The sequence below is a fragment of the Scophthalmus maximus genome, chromosome 3 (genome assembly GCF_022379125.1).
Source record: "Scophthalmus maximus strain ysfricsl-2021 chromosome 3, ASM2237912v1, whole genome shotgun sequence".
Taxonomy (NCBI): Eukaryota; Metazoa; Chordata; class Actinopteri; order Pleuronectiformes; family Scophthalmidae; genus Scophthalmus; species Scophthalmus maximus.
In genome coordinates, this window is record NC_061517.1 from 29,758,169 (window position 1) to 29,777,161 (window position 18,993).

At 40.7% G+C, this 18,993-nt stretch overlaps 2 protein-coding genes across 4 annotated transcripts in view; one reads left to right on the forward strand and one right to left on the reverse strand.

Annotated features, from left to right (window-relative positions):
• prkcz (protein kinase C, zeta) overlaps positions 1-5,645 on the forward strand; it is a 130,127-nt gene extending 124,482 nt beyond the window's left edge. For all 3 annotated transcript variants that reach the window (XM_035643986.2, XM_035643987.2, XM_035643988.2), the window contains one exon: positions 1,828-5,645. In XM_035643986.2, the coding sequence (XP_035499879.2) occupies positions 1,828-1,915 (88 nt within the window). In that variant the 3' untranslated portion in view covers positions 1,916-5,645. The remainder of the gene's footprint in view (positions 1-1,827) is intronic.
• A 369-nt stretch (positions 5,646-6,014) lies between these two features.
• Positions 6,015-18,870, reverse strand: si:ch73-70k4.1. The gene is made up of 4 exons (XM_035643997.2): positions 18,654-18,870; positions 16,756-16,903; positions 10,962-11,464; positions 6,015-7,103 (listed from the first exon to the last, which is right to left on the reverse strand). Exons 1-4 carry the CDS (start codon positions 18,785-18,787, stop codon positions 7,031-7,033), a joined length of 858 nt encoding a protein of 285 aa, XP_035499890.1. The 5' UTR covers positions 18,788-18,870; the 3' UTR covers positions 6,015-7,030.
• Positions 18,871-18,993: the final 123 nt, after the last annotated feature.

Here is an 18,993-nt window from a genome sequence, read left to right on the forward strand (position 1 = left end):
AAACTTGTGAGAGATATTTCAAATTATGTAATTTAAAAAGTTGTGTATGTAGCGGTGGTTTTTTAGGTAGGGCTTTGCCACATTCAACCAATTTCATCTGTATGACTGTATGTCAAAATCACACATTACTACTTTCAGGTAAAAAATTTAACACTTATGATATATAATATGATATAATATGGTATAATATACAATATAATGTAATATGATATGATATAATACATGATACAATGTAATATTATGAAATACTATGTAAAATATGTTTAAAATATAATATGATATTATACCTTATATATGATAATGCATGATGCAATGTAATAAAACATAATAAATACATATATAAAATATGATTAAAATGTAATATAAAATGATTTAATACATAATATAATATAATACATAATTTGATGTAATATAATACAATAAGATGAAAAAAATTAATTTAATATGTTTTAATACATAGTATAATGATAGAAAATATGAATTTATATAGATGTCCTTATGGACCTTGTTTTGGTGGGGAAACCAGTAGGGGGGTTAACACTTGACTGGACATAAGGAGTAAAGTTCTCTGAGGTGAAGAGGTGAAGGGTCTTTTACTGCAAAACCCTCTCACCTTCCTCAAAGACACCACCTAGTGACCAAACATTAGTACTGCAGTACATCACACTGCCCGCTCGGGGCGATAAAACAATCGCCCTTTTCACTTTAGATTGGAGGACGCGGATTGGCCACATTGCCTGTCACACGTTCATATCTTGAATAGGTAAATGGCTTCACTGCTTCACTGACCCGACTCCTGTGGGCGATTTTTCCATTTGTACGGATGTATTTGTATCGTGAAAACCAAGCTACAGACGCAGCAGAGTTCTGAAGCCAAAGCACTAATGTCTTACGTTGCTGTTGTCATCTAAAAAAAACCTATTACAACTTCAATCACACATGACCACGTCTCATTGCTGACAACACCCACATCTGCTGCCTGGTTGGGTCTTTTCTGTCACGACTAGAGCCCAACCGATACATTGGTTGGCCAATAATATCAGCTGATATGCCTTTCACACACAGTTTAGCATTTATGTTTGCCAATATGAAACTTTTATTACAGAGCAAACAGGTTCTCATCATAACACAACCACCATTCAAACTGGGTAATAAATTACAAGATCAGCTAACACTGTCAGTAACAGTTCCACCTTGTCGTCAGTCCAGGAAAAGAAATCCTTTCTCCAACGTTTCACCATTGATTTTCCCAGTTCATAGTATTTTCTTCAACTAAACAACAAACTGTTGACTCTGGCGCATGAACACCCAGTGTACGTGAACGGTCACGTGATATACTTCTTTCAGGTGCTTTAGTATAGATGGGGAATATTTCTGATAAAACGCTTGTCTGGATGAAGATAGTTTTCACTTAAAATTAAAGCGTAGTGTGAACATATCCTGATGCCATCAGTCCTTCAAGCAGGTCAGGCATTAGTCAGATGGAGTCCATTCACTTTGAATACAAATGAAAGTGTATTAAATAGGTTTTCCTGCCACCAAACACTGTTCAGTCACAGTTAGGCACAAACTCTGAGATGTAGTGGCACAGCAGTGACTTGTACTCAGTAACAGGTGTCAGATCTGCACTAGCACCGGGGCTACTACATCTACTAGTTGTCAGATTAAAAAAAACATGTAGGAGTGTTGTCTGTCAATATTGTGAAACTCAGGCCTGTTCCCGCCTTTGCTCAGAACTTGTTCCAGGGTGGGTGCAGATGCCTTTGTGCTCCGGGTCTGTAGTGAAACAACACTTTGTAATTCTTCGTTCCATCTCCTTTTCCTCAGGGACGTCATCAAGAGAATAGACCAGTCCGAATTTGAAGGATTTGAATACATCAACCCCCTGCTGCTATCCACAGAAGAGTCTGTATGAGGGAGACACGAGCTTCCTCCTTCGCCCACCTTTTGTCTGTCCAAGCTGCCGTCTCAGCCAAAAAACACTCGCAACTCGCCAACCCTGAAAGGCGAGCAGGAGGGAGAGTGAAGGACAACAGGGAGGATGAACTCACCCTCTGAACCTGTCAACAAGGCCAAGCAGACAGGAGAATGAGAGTTTCCTTCCTGGATGATTCAGATTGTTTTGTTGGGGGTACCAAAGTCGTCTTTCTTGGTATCTACGAGGAAAACAAAGACACCGAACTACATGAACATTCCCTGTCGTTACACTGTCTTCCCCTTTTTCTTCTTTTCTTTCCTTTTTTCTCCTCTGGCCTCATTCCCTTCTCCCGTCAGAATGTCCATCCTCATGTCAAAGCACGACTGGCTTTGTAATTTGAACAGAGAGCTGTTGTTGATTCTGTGCCTGCCGTCATGAACACATCTCAACCCGACTCACATCCCTGGATGAATATGACAGTTCTGCTGAAGAACTTGAAATTTTATGTGCACTTTTTTCCTTTTCTTTTTTTTTATCTTGTAAAGGGGGGGGGGGGGGCTCACATGAAACAAGAATGTAAAATGACAATAGGAAAAATAATAAGTTATTATTGTGTATAATATTGTAGGTAGTGAATCCAAAATTGATGATGCCTTTTTATTGATGCAAGTGGCACATTTTCATTCGTAAATCACAAACTTTCCTTTTTATCTTTATCTTTTAGGGTTTTCACAAATAATGGGGGAGGAAATGGCAAACTGGGAGACAACTTTTTATTTAAGAAGTGCCTCAAAGATCAAATTAATGACCTTGTCTCTGAATGCACTTATCTCTTAGCCATCGTGGACTCAGCAGGTGTAGACCAGTTGGGGTCGTGGCCACACTGCCTGGGTTGGTCCACGTCGATCAAATTTGGAGGGAATCAAGGCGGGCGCCTCATTCCCGACACATGACTGAATCTTTAACTTTTTAATGAATCAGTAACCATTTTTAATTAATCACGAATAAGAATAAGCCAACATCAGAAATGACTGAAGCTGGTGGCAGTAAGAGACAAAATGCACAACGGTAAAGTTTGATGTATAGAAATTTCATAGTGAAGATTGATCCCTGCTTACCAGTTTTTTTTCCTATGCCAAACTATCATTTTAAATTTGGTCACAGATGAGTGTTATCCAGCAGATAGCATCCTCACACTCGTGTGTGTGGGATGGAAGGCAGCATAAAGGTGTATAAAGGCCACACTCGCTGCCAATCACAGTCTGGCAGCTTTAGAAAAACATGATATCAGGGCCTCGGCTGAAGAGCGCTCCACTGGCGGCGGCCTCCACAGTGAGTACAGGCTTGCTGGCCGAGCTCGGATTCTTCCGCACCAGCTGCCACTGCGTGACCATCTGCAGCCAGTCGAAAATGTCATGTGACCGTTGGGTTGTTCTGCCTTGTGGAAACATGTCTCCATGTCTATTTTGGGCTCATTGTGTGTTTCCATCCCCGCACTAAGGCTGGCTTTACATGGTGCAACTTGGATGCAACCGCAGCTGAGTGCCACTTGAGATTGTTCCTTTAGTCAGAATAGATGAAATGACAAAAATAATCTGTTTCCATTAAAAATCATGCTAATTCTTCAGATATGCTCCTTTAGCCTCCAGGCCTTGCAGTGGGCGAGCCACTGCTCTTGTTCCATGGACAGCTGAACTGGGTGAAGTGAACAGGCAAATGACACACAGCTTTTAGAATCAACCATATAAAACTTTTCATATTATTTTTACTTTTAGTTACAGGGAGATGTAAAATACACAGGACATTTGATTTCAGTTGGATTTTAAATTATTATTTTTCACTCAGGCATCCAAGTGTCACATCAGTCATGTTTTCACTATTTTTTGCACATGTAGAGTAAAACGATGCTTCTTTACTTATTTTTATTCTACTACCTGAAACATTGGTTCATCAAGAGGTTATGTTTTCATCTGTGTTTGTGTCTGTGAGCAGAATTACACAAAAACATACCAAACTGATTTCCATGACATTTTGAGTCGGGGTGGGGCATGCCCCGAGGAAGAACCCAATACATTTTTGAGCAGATCAGGATTAACAGGTGGACCCCCCCCCCCCCCTTTTTTTTTCTTTAACAGTGGGAGAGGAGCATCTTCCTTTTTTCTTCACTTCAAATTGAAGTAGGTGTTCCACGTAGTGCACCGACACGATCACAGACAGTAACTTTGTTTCTCGTGGTGAGCATTTGTCACTTTTAGACATTTTAAAGACTTCATAACTTTAGCTTATTTTAATAACTGGTAGATTATTGATGATGAACACTATTACAATCCTACTTCAGTCACCCTCATGTTTCATATCGTATGGGTCACATTCGACTGGATATTCATTCAGCTCAGAGGGTTAAAGCAACAGTACGTGAGTGTTTTCTAATATTTGAGTTTAAACATATGTTACTGTGCAGTCAGATGCTTCTGTGACAGACTCATTGAACTACCAGGCAGAGCAGAGATTTTCCTCGACTTTTTGGGGGGGTAACCTGCTAACCAATCAGTGAAGGACAAAGTCAGGGCTGGGATCTCAGAGCTGTCAATCAATATGCGGACATTCTACTTCTCTCCAGCATCCCTACAGTAGATGAACATTAGTGATTGTACGATAATGTTTCCCTCTGTACGATCAGTAGCGTTGCCGCGTGACATTAAATCAGAACCTGTTCATGTCTGCACAGAGCTGCCGTGCACAGTTGCAAAACTCAAACTTAATTGCATTTTCATTAGCATTGATTGAACAATGTGACTTAATACTGAGCCTTGATCAATAATGGGGTTTACTACTTGTCACGTGCAACTGAGTGAAGTCAGCCTGACACGCAGTGACCAGCTCTGCAGCATCAGAGGTTTGGAGGTTTAGCATGTACAGAAACAATAAGAAGCCATGAGTTTGTTTGTATCCAGGGAAGTTTTAGGCTGGTTCTAGTTCAGACAAGCTCAACCTTATATATACTGCCACATTTATACACTGCAAGCAGCAGTTTGAACCAGGAGCCTCGGGCTGCAAAAATCTAACACATGCACAACAAAACTGTGAATATCAACCATGAGCACGGATTAAAGAGGAAAAACCTACTCCTCACCTCTCAGTCAATGCTTCGTGTAGATCACGTGTCTTTTGCTCTCTGCTGGCTGGAAAGTGTTTGATGAAATCTCACCCGTGCTAATTTGATAACAACATAATAGGATTAATTAGATGATCCTGAGTCAAAGGGTCTCAATTAGCTGCAGGGCTGTTATGGGTAGAGAGAGGAGAGATAACGAAGCAGTTCCACACTCACTGATAAGTCAACCACAATGAACACACACACACACACACACAGCTGGAAATCACTGTAACACTAAAGGAAGCTTTTTCCTCCATGCCCCTGAACTCCACCTCCTTCGAAGCATTTTCTAAAAATCATATTTTCACACAAACAGATGAAACATTTCATCTGTTTGTCATTCTATATTCTTTTTCTCAAGGGACCGATGGGTGAACTGGGAGTCCTCGAAATCACTTCACAGAACAGTGAAGGACATTTTAAAAACATATGAAACAAACACAGTCCTTATCTGAAAATGAATGAACTGAGTCCATGTTGTAACGTACTGCTGGTGGGATACGCTTAATTTTGCTTCACCGCATCTTTGTAAATGTGTAATTATTAAAAATGATACTGGTTTTCCGTGAACTGAGTCTTTCCTTTTTGCAGACGACAGCAGACCAATCTTTGCAGATGCTACAGTTTTTGTGTGTGTGTGTGTGTGTGTGTGTCTGCACATCCTGTGATCAGCACATCCTCTGCTCATACTGGGAGACTTAAAAAGACCATTAACCACTGAACATCTTCTAACATCATTATCTGTTTCCTTGATACAGAGAAAATAAACTTGAACTGTTTAAGACCAGCAGCAGAGTCTTTAGTGGGTTTCATCAGCCACAGTCACACTCCACAGTGAATATATCAAGGCCAGTGTGTGCTATCACTTATTGCCCCCAGTGCATCGTAACCGTCTATAGTTCACATCTTGCAAAGCGCATTTGTAGGGAGACAATTCGATGAAGGATTACTTTGAATTTATTTTAGATTAGAATTCACGCTTTGTGTGAATGTTTTTTTGTTTTGTTTTTCAGATGCAATAACATGAATGTTTTGGGTGGTGAAGACGAGCCAGAACTCCTCAGAGATCATTTGTGATTCAGTTCAAATGTTTTTTTAAATATCATTTCAACTCATTCAAAAGTTCAACATATTTTCTGAGAGCGGGATGAGAAGGTCAGAGAATCAGTCTGTCACTTCAGAGCTGGAGTCGGGATGGGTTAAGCATAGCTCAGTAAAAAAGGCGGTGGGGGGTCAGCTCTAAAGGTCACAGATGAACATGGGTACTGACACATACAAACATTAACGACCAGCTCACTGTGACACCGGGACTGAAAGAGGCTGCACATGGTCCAGCATTGAACGAGCTGTGGAGATGTTTGCAAGGCCTCCACCTGCGTCTTCATGCGGAGCAAAGGTTGGAACTATGTTCCTACTACAGCTCTGTTCTCTGTACACTTCGCAACAGCATTTAGAAACCATCTCAACAACAGGATCAGTCCAGTGTATTTTAATGACAGCAGCTCTCTGAGGAGGATGTGGCCTGGTTCAGAGGATGAGGCAGGTTAAACTGTCATTTTAGTTCGGAGATCCACTCGACCAGCTGGAGCCGAAAGCACCAGAGGCCAAGTGGACAACACTCAGGTGGAGCCAAATCTACAGGGATCTGGTACCTCAAGGGGATTAATTGAAATATGACAGCAGGGCTCTCTGAGAGAAGATTACAGCTTTTAAAAAGTACATCTGGTGCAAAATGATAAAAAAAAAAAAAAGTACATCAGTTTTTTATCCAGCAGGAGTGCTGCTGTCAGTGAGCAGCCAGTGTAAGCTTTCAGACCCTCTCTGAATAGTGAGCGCTCCCTGTGGGAGCTCCTCTCTGGGTGTGTTCGCCATACAATGTGATCCTGGAGAGCATGGGATACAGGTCTGGGCTGCTTGGAGCTCCTGGACGGCGGCCAGCGTGGCCACCTGTGGCCTCACCAGGTCACGTCCACGTTCCTCTGCGACAGACACTGGGCCAGGTGGCCGTCACAGTCCATCTGGGTGAATCTGCAGTGACAGGAACAAGGTGATACACCACAGCTACAGACGGCGAACACACACCTTTACATACTGATGCATTCTACAGTGGGTTTCATCAAAACTCAGATACTTGGAACACTTAGATTACTGCCGTACAGCCATATACTTTGAATCCTTTGTATTGGGCTCTTCAAATGAAAATGACAGTATAGAAACAGACAGAAAGTCAACTACATTTAGCTAGTCTACAGCCCCGCTAGCAGCACTGTGAGGTTGTGACACACCACTGTGTTAGCTAAATGCTAACATCAGCATGCTGACCTGCAACGAGCAGGTATAATATGTTCTCCTACTTCAGTTAGTGTGGTAGCATTCTAACATTTGCTAATTAGCACTAAAAGTAAAAAGTACAGCTGAGGCTGATGGGAATGAGTATGTGTGAGGTCAGAAACCAAAACACTTGTCAAATTCAACAGTTGAGCTTAATCTGATCACCTCGGGCAAGGAGGTTGTGTTTCCACCCCTGTTCGTTTGTTTGCTTGTTGGTTGGTAAGTTGGTTTGTTAGATTGTTTGTCAGCAGGGTTGTGCAAAAACTACTGAATGGATTTCAGCAAACCTTGGTGGAAGGATGGGTCAAGAAAGAACCCATTCAATTTTTGCATGGATCCAGAAAAAGGGGGCAGATCCGGGAATTTTTTATCATCGTCTTTTACATTGCGAGATGGGCGCATTTCCACAGATTTCTCAGAGAACAAATCATTGATCTTGATTAAAAAAACAAAACAGGTATATTTAGGGGGCTGATATCTAGGAGTGTGTGCAGTTTGGTGCAGATCAAAAGAAAATTCTAGATCTAGCCCATTTATATGTGGTTTCAAAAGGGGGCTGTTGAGCCTTGGCAGAGGTTTGCAGTCTAGTCGAGTGCCATTCTAGTTCAAAAGGTGATTCTTTACACAAATTGATAGTGAAAACAAATGTAGGTCCAATTATTTCCAATAGTATTATGCAGGTGTGCACGTGTGAGGAGAATGTGAGTGGACGAGAGGAGAGAGAGCAGCAGAAGTCTACCGTCCTGTGTTCACTCACAGAGGTGATCATTGTTTCTGCAGGAGAGCAGCAGAGTGTGAGCACAGCCTTCTCCTGTGGCCCGGGCCAATGTACAGAGAGTCGCCAGGTCAGACCAGGACCAGGCCCACAGCAGCACAAGGAACAGATTATTCCCAATGACTCTCTGACTGTTTCCATTTAGGAGGTCACAATCAGGTTGGGGCTTTTTGTGGTTTTTCTTTTGCCCAGAACCAGATTAGAGTCCTTGAACATATATTAATATCTCAAATCTGATACTTATACTGTATGTACCTGACACGTTGAAATATCTGCTGATAGTAAATCTGACATCTTGGTTTCCGCAGGCTCTTTGATTCAAATACTAAAGGTCCTGGTTCAAAAATATCAAGTTTAAAAAGCTTGAATTATTGATGTGGTATAAATGAAAAGTTTAACTAACAAAAATTAGACTCCAGACACTGACATTAAGTGATCTGGTAGACTGTTTCTTAGAAAATGTGTCATGTGTTTGACCCGGTCCCTATTGATCCCATTTCTGATTATCATGCTTTCTAGTCTATTAATCTCACCCATCACTTGTTGTGAGGCCCATTGTGCTTCTTCCTGGGCAGATAATGAGCCATTTTAAAGACGTCTATTACCACTGCTATGCAGACACTATTGAATTATACATCTCCCCCAAAATGTCGCTGTTTACATCTTCCTTACTTTAGATCTCTTCATTTATACCACTAGTGGTGCTGTATTATTTATTTATTTCTCTCCAGTAGGAAATGTCACATATATCATGGACCATGATTTGATTTTCATCATCTCAAGGAACTTTCACACACTATTTTGTTCTGATCTGGGGTGTTTTCACTTGGGATTTTTTCACATAGTATCCAAGGGCAGTTAACATGAAGTTACACAGACTGACAAGCGTACTCACTGATTGGACTGTGTCGGCAACTGGCATCCTGCATAATCATGACGCATTTGGGCAAAATTTGATCTATGAACAGATCACAGCAGATGGATTTAGCAAAAGGTCACACATCGTGTCTTCACCAGGGGCGTGCCATATCATACGCTACCGTCCACGATAACACTGGTAGAAATTTTTAAGTGATAAAAAAATGTGATGTCGTGACGCAATGACGTATGACCCATTTACGTTCCCTAGCGTGCATGCCCTCAACAAAGATGTCTGAGAACGAGAGCAGCGCATCAGGCCGGGCAGCGACAGCAAATAAAGCCACAGGCACAGGAGGTTTTTATTCATCTGCCAGGACCTGTCTGTCTACGTCATGCATCAACGTAACGGTGTCTGTGTTTTGATACCAGCTAGTGGCTCTAGCCTAGCGCTTGGCGTTCATGCTAACGTCAGAGCCACAGAGGGACACATGGACCACAATGAACAGTCAAAGAATCTGGCTACATTTTTAACAGAGAAAGCAGTAAAATATAGGGCGTTTATTAGCTGCAAGTCCGGTCACGTGTGTGTATGTGTTAACGTCAGTCTGCTGATCTGCTGAAAAAAATCCTAGATGAAACACTGTGGTAATCGCCAAACAATGTTTTGAAAGCATTTGTATATTATTTTCAGTTCATAAGTAGTGAGTATTTACATTTTGATGGAAGATTTGGTTGGATTAATGCTGTTTGATTACATTTGTACTTTTAGGTCAATTTTATTAGATGATAATATTGAACAGTAGCTAGCTATTTGGAAAAGTAGGATGGAAAATGTCCTTAATTTTACTGCTGCCTACAAGCTGCAATCACCAATATGAAGTTGGTACGATTTTTTTTTCTATATCGCCATAATATTTCTTGAAATATTGTGGTACAATTTTTAGGCTATATCGCACCCCTAGTCTTCACACCAGTATGAATTTAACAGGTTAGCTGAGAAAGCACCTCTAGTTAACTGATCCACATCGTCTCAAGGTTGCAAACGATGCTGCGGGTTTCTGGACCATCCACTGACTTCCAGAATAATCAAGCAGTCAATTACTCTGTTGAATTTGCTGAGGTTTGTTTTGATTTTCAGTCTTTTCTTTTCCTAAAGAGTTGGAGATCTGCTCACCACTGTAGCACAAAATAAAAAGGAGAGAAAGGCTCAATCCCATTTCACCCCTTGCCCCTTCTCCTTACCCCTACCCCTCGGTTTTGCGCGTTCATGTGTAGGGGTAGGGGTGTCTCAATTCCCTCCTTGCATCGAGGGAGAGGGCTGAGGCGGGGGGCTAGATGGCCCTCCAAATGGAGATTTTCCAGACCAACACTCCAAACAGAGGGCAGTGAGATATGCGTGGCAAATCACCGGCAAGTCGGCTGATAAAATGTCCAGGGGCGACCAAAGAAACTCACAAATTTGTGTAACAACATTTGTTCATTGTGTAATGGCGCGTTTCTTCATAAAAGCCACACACAAAAGCCACACAAAAACGCTAGTCGCTAAAAAAAACTAAAACGTTAATCTGCTGTTTCGTCGTTATAAGACCACGGTATTTTCAGTGTGATTCACTTGTCGCCATAGTAACTGCAACAGTGTCTTTTCAATGATATTGCGGTCATTCCAGGCATGTTGAATATCTGGTTAAAACACGTTGCGTCTGCCCCATTTCATAGGGGTAGATTTTCAACCCCTTCCCCTTGTAATTCCATTTCAAGTGGATTCTACCACAGTTAGTGCAGCATGAGGACAAAAGTGATGGAAATACTTCTCTAAATATGAAAATAAGGACAGAAAATGAGCTGGATGAGAAAAAAACCTTACGTTAGTATGGTTTCTACTTTTAAAAACGAAGAACAAACTGCTTTGCATCTCTTACCCAACAGGAAACACCAGCAGGCACATAGGGCAGCTCTGCAGCCTTCCTCCGCCTGCTACTGCCCCTACATCTCCTCTGACACTCCCCAGCTCCTCGTCTTTCTCCTTCACCACCTCCCCTTTATCTTTACTGTCCTTCACCTGGTTTGTGAGAAGCTGTCTTTTGAATGGACCAGCCTCTTCAACTTGCTCTCTTCCCCCAACACTTGAGTATCTTGCTAGTGACACTGCCTCCTCTCGGCTGAGGGGGGGCACCCACTGTCTTTTGGTGAGTGATGCTGTTCTGCCATCATGCCTTTGTCTCCCGTGAGAGGACAGCAGTGTGTCAGAGGTGTGCGGTGCCGGTTCGGTCTGTACTGAGAGATACTGCTGGGAGGAGCCAAGTCTGAGAGGATCTGGACTGGACATAGTTCTTGGAGAAGGTGGAGCGGGTTCAGGGAGGGGAGCCACCTCTTCTCTAAGGTCACACCCCCGCTGGTCAGCAAACTGCAGTGCTGCAGGTCCCTAAGGTGCAAAAGGAAATCAGACTCAGTGACAGCAACATTTGAATGTAGGAGATGTTTTGCAACCAAAGAGACGCTATTTACAACTTAACACAGATGATTAAAGTTGCAATATATACTTTTTTAAAACTCAACAGAAATTATACTCAATTGTGTTTAGTCAACAGAGGAATATTGCATATTTTTTTCTGGTTTGTGTGAATCCCACAGTGTAAACAAACAAGAATGTTACTGCACAGTGAAAAAAAGGGTACCATCAGGGCATCATTTTGTAAATACCATACCACTGAAAACTTAGCACTGTAATTAGAAATGATGCACGGTTACAGCTTACATCCTGCAAAGACAAAATTCCTGGGATGGAGTCAGGCAATAGAGAAAAACACTTTTTTAACAGCTCCTTTTTTTAACAGTTTTTCTTAAAACAAGGTTAAAATCATACGGACTTGTGGCTTCTACACGTGCATATGCCATTGTTCAACAACCTCGTAGGTCGTGGTAAGACTACGTTGGATGGTTACGACTTCATGGCTAATAATTAAAATGTTGATGGAGAAAATGTATGGGATTTTTATTTCGAGAACCTCACCGTTGCGCTCTAAAAGCATCAAGAGGCCGTTGTTTACAGTGATTCGGGACAGCTAAGACACATCCTTAGAGAGGTCCTATACTGCTTAGCACTTATAAAACCTTAACTATATATTCATGCAAAGTTACATAAAATAAACACAGCAACAAAAAATGTGATCGTTTATTGACGGCAAATAATCATTCTCCCACCAAGTAATTCTTCAGCAACATTTTGCATAATGGTTGCTTAGCAACACACAGACGCACCAACACCGACACAGGTTGACGGATACTTACAGAGGGGTGATGATTAAGATTAATCACGGCAATAATTGAGCAGTTGTGGAAGTAATGTTCAGTAACGTTAGTGCTCCTCTTTGCTACAGGGGTGTTTGTAGTTTGGGCGTCAGAAATAATTGAAGGGACTTTTCGCATGTATGTACCAACCAGATTTCTCTGGTTCTTCCCAGGCCGTGGTTGGTGAATACTGTGTCTTTGCAGACTGTTTTTCAAATCTGTGGCTACATGGAGCAGAGAAAGTTCACCATGGAGGTTTAAAATCAATTGCGAGATCTTTCTCTGCAACCCAAGTCTGTAAACAGAGAAAAGATCACATGATTGTTTCTGGATTTTTCCAGCTCTTCAATCTCATCAATTTTAGTCTCTCAGTCTCCTTTTTTCTATCCTCTGTCTGGTCCATCTCTGTCAACCACTCATTCATACTTAGCTCACCCAGTAAGTCAAAATCAATTATAAAACCTGACATCTGACAAAATTTTGTTTGGCGCAGTAATACTGATGTGATGAGGTCACAGGTGTGTGTTTATGGAGTATTTTACAATAGCTTCTAACACGACTCAGCCAATCATAATCAAGGACCTGAAATATCCATTTTAGAAAATCTATTTTCCAGAGGCAGCCACTTGTGATAAAACTATTAGTGAGTTGCTGGTAATGTATACATGAATGGAGCGAGTCGGCTAGAGGGAAGAACCATATTCATGAATCTGAATGAAAATGATAATGAGAGTTTTGTTAGCTGCTGCCGCCAGCTGCACCTAACCAATAATGTAATTTTGACAAATACTAAATTATGACAACAATATATCGTTTGTAGTTAATGACCTAAAACATGCAAAACATCCAGTGTGGTCCTCTAAGACTCCATATTCCAGTAATTTCTTTTTAATAATTTAAGGCCCCACAGATAAAAACAAAAGGTGTATGAAAACTAAAAGAGTTTTATAGTCCGGATAAACAAAACTGGAGGTGTTGGTGGTGGAGGAGTTACCTGTAAGATCAGAGTTCACATTGCAAATCAGCATAATGTCCATTTTGCTTGGCACTAATTCCATCAGTCATGTTATCCGTAATTATTTCCAATCTGTTCCAGGTTGCATTTTTTTCATTTGTTGTCAAGCTAATGCAACTCTTCCTGTACTGTTTTCACATTAACATATTCAGAGCCTGACCACGGATGGAATCGTTTATGCAAGAATGTCCTCCACCAAAATACGACCGGCTTGGTCGTTTTTGAAGAAGCGTATTACAACTTATGTGGTCGTTTTAAAGGCCGCAGACATCTAGCAGTAGTTATGTACACGGCCAAAATATCCAGTTCTGATATAACTGATGCTAGAGCAGCATCTACATTAACCTCTTCAGAAGTTGCCGTTGTTGCTAATGGTTGATACACCTAAGACAAGCCATTGCTGCCAGTAGTTGGCTCCCTCATATGACAATGGCTGGTCAAAGCGAAAATCTCGAAGCTTGGACAGATTCTTGCTTGCAAGAAATATAACTGCCTCACAAGGTCGCCGCAAAAAAATGGCATTATTCTTGTTTATATTCATTAGTGGTTTCTATTGGAACTATCTTGAACTTGTATGTAAAAAGGGGGAAGTCACAAACAAGATAAATCTAACTAAACAGGCAACTTCACACATTAAGAGACATTAAATTAAAATAAATAATGGTAAGAACCTTTGTCTCTGCCTCTGTTACCGTTTCTGAACTCAACACAGAAACTCACTTCACTTCTTTCGCTCTCTCCAGGGCCATTGCATGTGAAATCCACAGAGGCCTCCTGACTGACCAGCTAGGATTTGCTTAAGGAAGTTAAATACATTTTTTATAGTACAGAGCAATCCCTGACATTTTTAAGCATGTAGCATAAATTGATCAGAATTAAAGCCTGGAATATTATGGAATATTTATTAAGGTAAAAACCTGTTTTTTTTTCAAGCCTCCACACTTCGGAAACTAAAGAACATACAAACCTGAAATTCCACACACAAGTTGTAGGGTAGACTAAGACATTAGTTACATGAAGAATGAAGCAATTTCAATATGCTCAGTCAGGAAAAGTTCCTCACATCTGTTGATGGAATATCCAGGTGTGCGTGTGTCATACAGTATGAGTTTTTATCGACAGAAGCAAAACGACAAAAATCATGTGATCTTTTACTAGCTCCCACGTAGAACACATAAATCTTACTGATGAACTGCGACGCATCATCAGTGATATTTCCTGGGATCATTGGTTGTTTCAGATCTCACAACGTCATACACGCCTCGACTACTGCAAATCCCTCCTAGCTGTTCTGCTGTGCCATATGACCTCTGAAGCTGGAACTTTCCTACTGTGCTGCAAAGGGCTCAGGCCCTTCCGACATCCACAAATAGGTCAAACCTCACACCCTAGACCATCCACTCCACTGTGCTACTGCCAAACGGCCCAAAACTGTTTATCCTCTACCTGAATATTTGTAAAATATAGAATGTTTTTGCAGATGACACAAATATTTTTAGTTGCAGGGATGACTTGTAGCACACATTGAAAATGGTCACAAGTGAAATTAACAAATTAAAAATTTGGTTTGATTCAAATAAGTTATCTTTAAACTTAAACAAAACTAAATTCATGTTATTTGGAGGTCGCACAGTGAACACAGATGTTAAAATAGTAATTGATAATGACATAATTAAAAGAGTATTTGAAAATCAAGTTTCTGGGTGTCGTAATTGACCACAAGCTGTGCCCCACATTAAATATCTGTGCACTAAGATGGCAAGGAGCATTGGAATATTGAGTAAAACTAGATACATCTTGAACCAGAAAACACTACATACTCTGTACTGCACACTTGTTTTACCGAGCACCTTACAAAAGATTTGCACATTGCAAAAAAGAGCATCCGGATAATAAATCATGTGGGGTATCATGAGACCACTAATCACCTGTTTTTGAATTCACAATTATTGAAATTGATGGACATTGTCAACTTAAAAACAGCACAATTTATGTTTAAAGTTACCTACTAAGAGGTTTATTTATGTTAAAACAACCAAATGTAAGAACGACTCTCAAGAGCATGTGTATTTCAGTTTGTGGGGTGACCTTGTGGAATGGACTTAACATTGAAATCATACAAAATCATAATATTATACAGTTCAAAAACAGATACAGGAAATAATATTTGACCAATACAGAATGGAGGATATAATATTAAATATAATATTTTGCAATTTAGATAGTATATTGTTGTACAGTGTGCTATTGTATGACCTGCATATATACATGCAGCATATATACATATATTTGTTTTGTTTTTTGCAATTAATATGATATTGTAAAGTTGGGCCAGGACTGTATAAGCACTATGCTTCTCCCTGCTCCTTCTCGAACGCATCCTTGTTTTGAGTGATTTATCTGTTTGTGTTTTGTCTTTTGTTTTTGTTGATGGTTTGAGATGAATAAAAAATCAATGCCAAAAAAAAAAAAACGGCTTGCTCATCTAAATCCCGGCTATTTTCTGTCCTGGTTCGTCAATGGTGGAAAGAGCTCCCCATTGACATCAGGAAAGCAGAAACCCTTCAATGCTTCCGTATTAGACTGAAAACTCAACTGTTCCGACTACATCTTGGATCTTGAATTAAAAAATAGCCCTTGAGCACTTGAAGCTGTTTTTGCCTGTTTGATAAATGTTGATGTACTCCCATGCTTCCTGCACTTTTTGGGTAATATCTTCATGGTTGAATGAAGCGCCTGAATTGGGACACAGCTTCTGTCTCCTTAAAGTTAGAGACAAGGAAGAGAGAAGAGTGAAAAGAGGGTGAGCAGTGGGTGTGCTGAGGTTTTAAAGGCCACTTGACCCCTTGGGGTCTGGGACACAGTGACCAATGGCAGCTGGAGCTTGGAGGAGATATCAGACCTAAGGTGTGAAAGGTGAAGCATTCTGGGAATCAGAGTTTTTACAGTCCGTTCCTTTGTCTTTGGAACAAAGGGCCACATGGTCAAGTCGTCCATTTGGTGGGGCACAAAAACACTGTCTACTGTCTTGTATTGGAGTCATTACGGTATCCGCGTTCCCCTAAATTGTTACAGAAATTTTCCTTTGATCTGTACCATTCCTCTGAAAAGCAGATCATATGCAAAATTAAGATTGATTAAGGTATAAGATCGTCAGATTGCCCACCCCTAATGGAGATCCTTTCAGTTTTAAAAAGCCGTTTAAAACAAAATTGTAGTAGTATGGATGTAGCCTGATACACATCACTAAAGTCTATGCAAACACACAGCAAGAACAGTTCGGAACCCCTGCCCTTTGATCATTTGTAACCTTTTGTGATGGTGTGTGTCTCTGACATGAGTTTTGTTGCGAGTTTCATCCAAGTCTCTACAGGAACTGTGTTATGAGTTACACCCGGATGGTAACATACCAATGCAGCTGGAAGTGGAAGGTCAGGAACCGGGTCCCAGTGCTGCTCCTCCAGGTACGACAGAGAAGACCTCAGTGTAAACGCCCACAGACTCTCCACAGCAGGCAGCTGCTCTCCGTTCCACCACGCTGCTGCATGGACCACTGACCTGTGAACCACAAATCACACACTGTCTGCTTGAGCCCGTTTCTGATTATTACACATCACAACATGTGTTGGATTTCAACACAGTTTTTCAATATATAACAGATATTTAACATACCAACACCCAACATGGGAAACTAGTATATGAAGGTTTTTTTTTTCTTTTTTGAATTATGGTGTATGCATTTTTATCTGTCAATCACATTATTTCTGAAACTGCTCTTTGATCGAGTGCACAGCAAAAAAAAAAAAAGAACAAGGTTGTGTGTCTGGAATGGGAGATTAAATCCATCATTCATCTCAAATTTCTTTTAACAAAATAGCTCATAGTTTGCCTGCTGGACTGGACAGCGTTGCAAAACTCCTCCCTGGTGTGGTTATGACCTCTGAGAGTTATTTGGGTTTTCGTAAAAAAAGGCCTCCAGACTCTTTGAGAGTCATTAGCATTCCACTTCAATGTAAATGTGATTTTTGAAACATCAAATCAAACTTAGTCTCCACCCAACCCCTCCAGCTGAAGAGATTAAGACGTTGAGCTAACAGGATAGGAAAGGCACCTACATATTTCAGTCTGCGTCCTCAGGCTTAATTCAGAATAAGGCAACAGCCAGAATAGGTTTGATTGTCATATTACACAAGTCACTGAGAGATTCAAACACTCTGAACTCAGGCTTGAGCTTGATTTAAAAATGTGCCATCAGGTTACAGTGGTAGATTTACAATGGGATCAGTGGTTGAGTATATCCTCACCAATTTCCACCAATGTGAGATGGTCACGGTGAATTATCGTACACATTTCTCTCGGGTGATTTTACTCCAACATTTATCAGTGTTGCTATTCAGCCGTTTCTATTTGGAAACCTTAAAGGATCTTAAATTTAGCTTAACACTAGTTCTGACTTTATTAGATGCCCCTGTGCAATCCGATACAACAGCCCTGCCATAAATCCAGATTTTTTTGAATGGTTCAAATGTTCCCTTTTGGTTGGTGCTTGTTTGTTTTCTTTGTTCCAAGTGCAGTGGTGGGCGAACGTGTCGACCACGAGTCTCCTGGGAGCTGACGGTTTAGTCTTTGCATTACCAAAACTAATATACAATTTTTTAAATGTATTTCATTATTGTCTATTTTAAATAATTAAAAAATAATTGGGAGTAAAATGTTCTTAAAATAATTAAGACAACATTCCAAGTGAAAATATTAAAAAACTTCCAGCACACTGTGGTTAAACTATTTATTTATTCATCCAAGGTTCTGATTTTCACCAAAGCTGTGCTTTTCTCCAATTTCCATTTCATCTTCTCTCACTTCAACTATGGTCTGAGCTTTTCTTGACACAACCAGAACAGGAGAAATTAATATCCAGGCTTTAATCAGTCCTGCTGCCCCCCAATAAACTTGATCCTGGAAACACGCACACGCCTATTTTTTTTATTTGTAAAAAATTGAGACTTTACATTCATTCATTGTTCCTGTTCTGTGTAATTAAAATGTTGAGGTCTTTGGACAATATGAGGCCATTTTAAAAAGTTGAGCTTTGGATTTAAACAACTCCACCCTCTTGTTCGACACGGCTCTCGGACCACGTGTTATCAGTGATGCACATCGGCAGAAACGCGAGGAAACATTAAAACATTACAATTCATAAAAATATAAGAATACAGATAACAAAACGGGAGACTATGTTGGTACGAGCTTGGGCCACAGTTAGAAATCAGGGGGTTTCATACACAAACTTGCTTTGCGCCACACTAACCGTGGACAGGAGAAGGGGGGGAACAGTGTCGGCTGAAGCCTCTTCTCTGTGTCCCGGGAAGATGCTTCCGACTGGAGCATTTCGACTGTGGATTTCTTTCTTTTAAACTGGTAATGCGGGTATTTTCCATCCATGTCGATTAAACACGTTTACAGCTTCGAAAGTGTGCGCTGAGCTTGAGCAACGGGCACTTCCTTATTCCTGAAACCTTACGTCACTTGATTCTGTCCAATCAGAAAGAAGAGCATTTATCGTCAAGGATTTCCTCATGTACTCAACAACATAGTATTTAATGAGTATAATAATAATATTGACGGTAACAACAAGAATAATCATTATC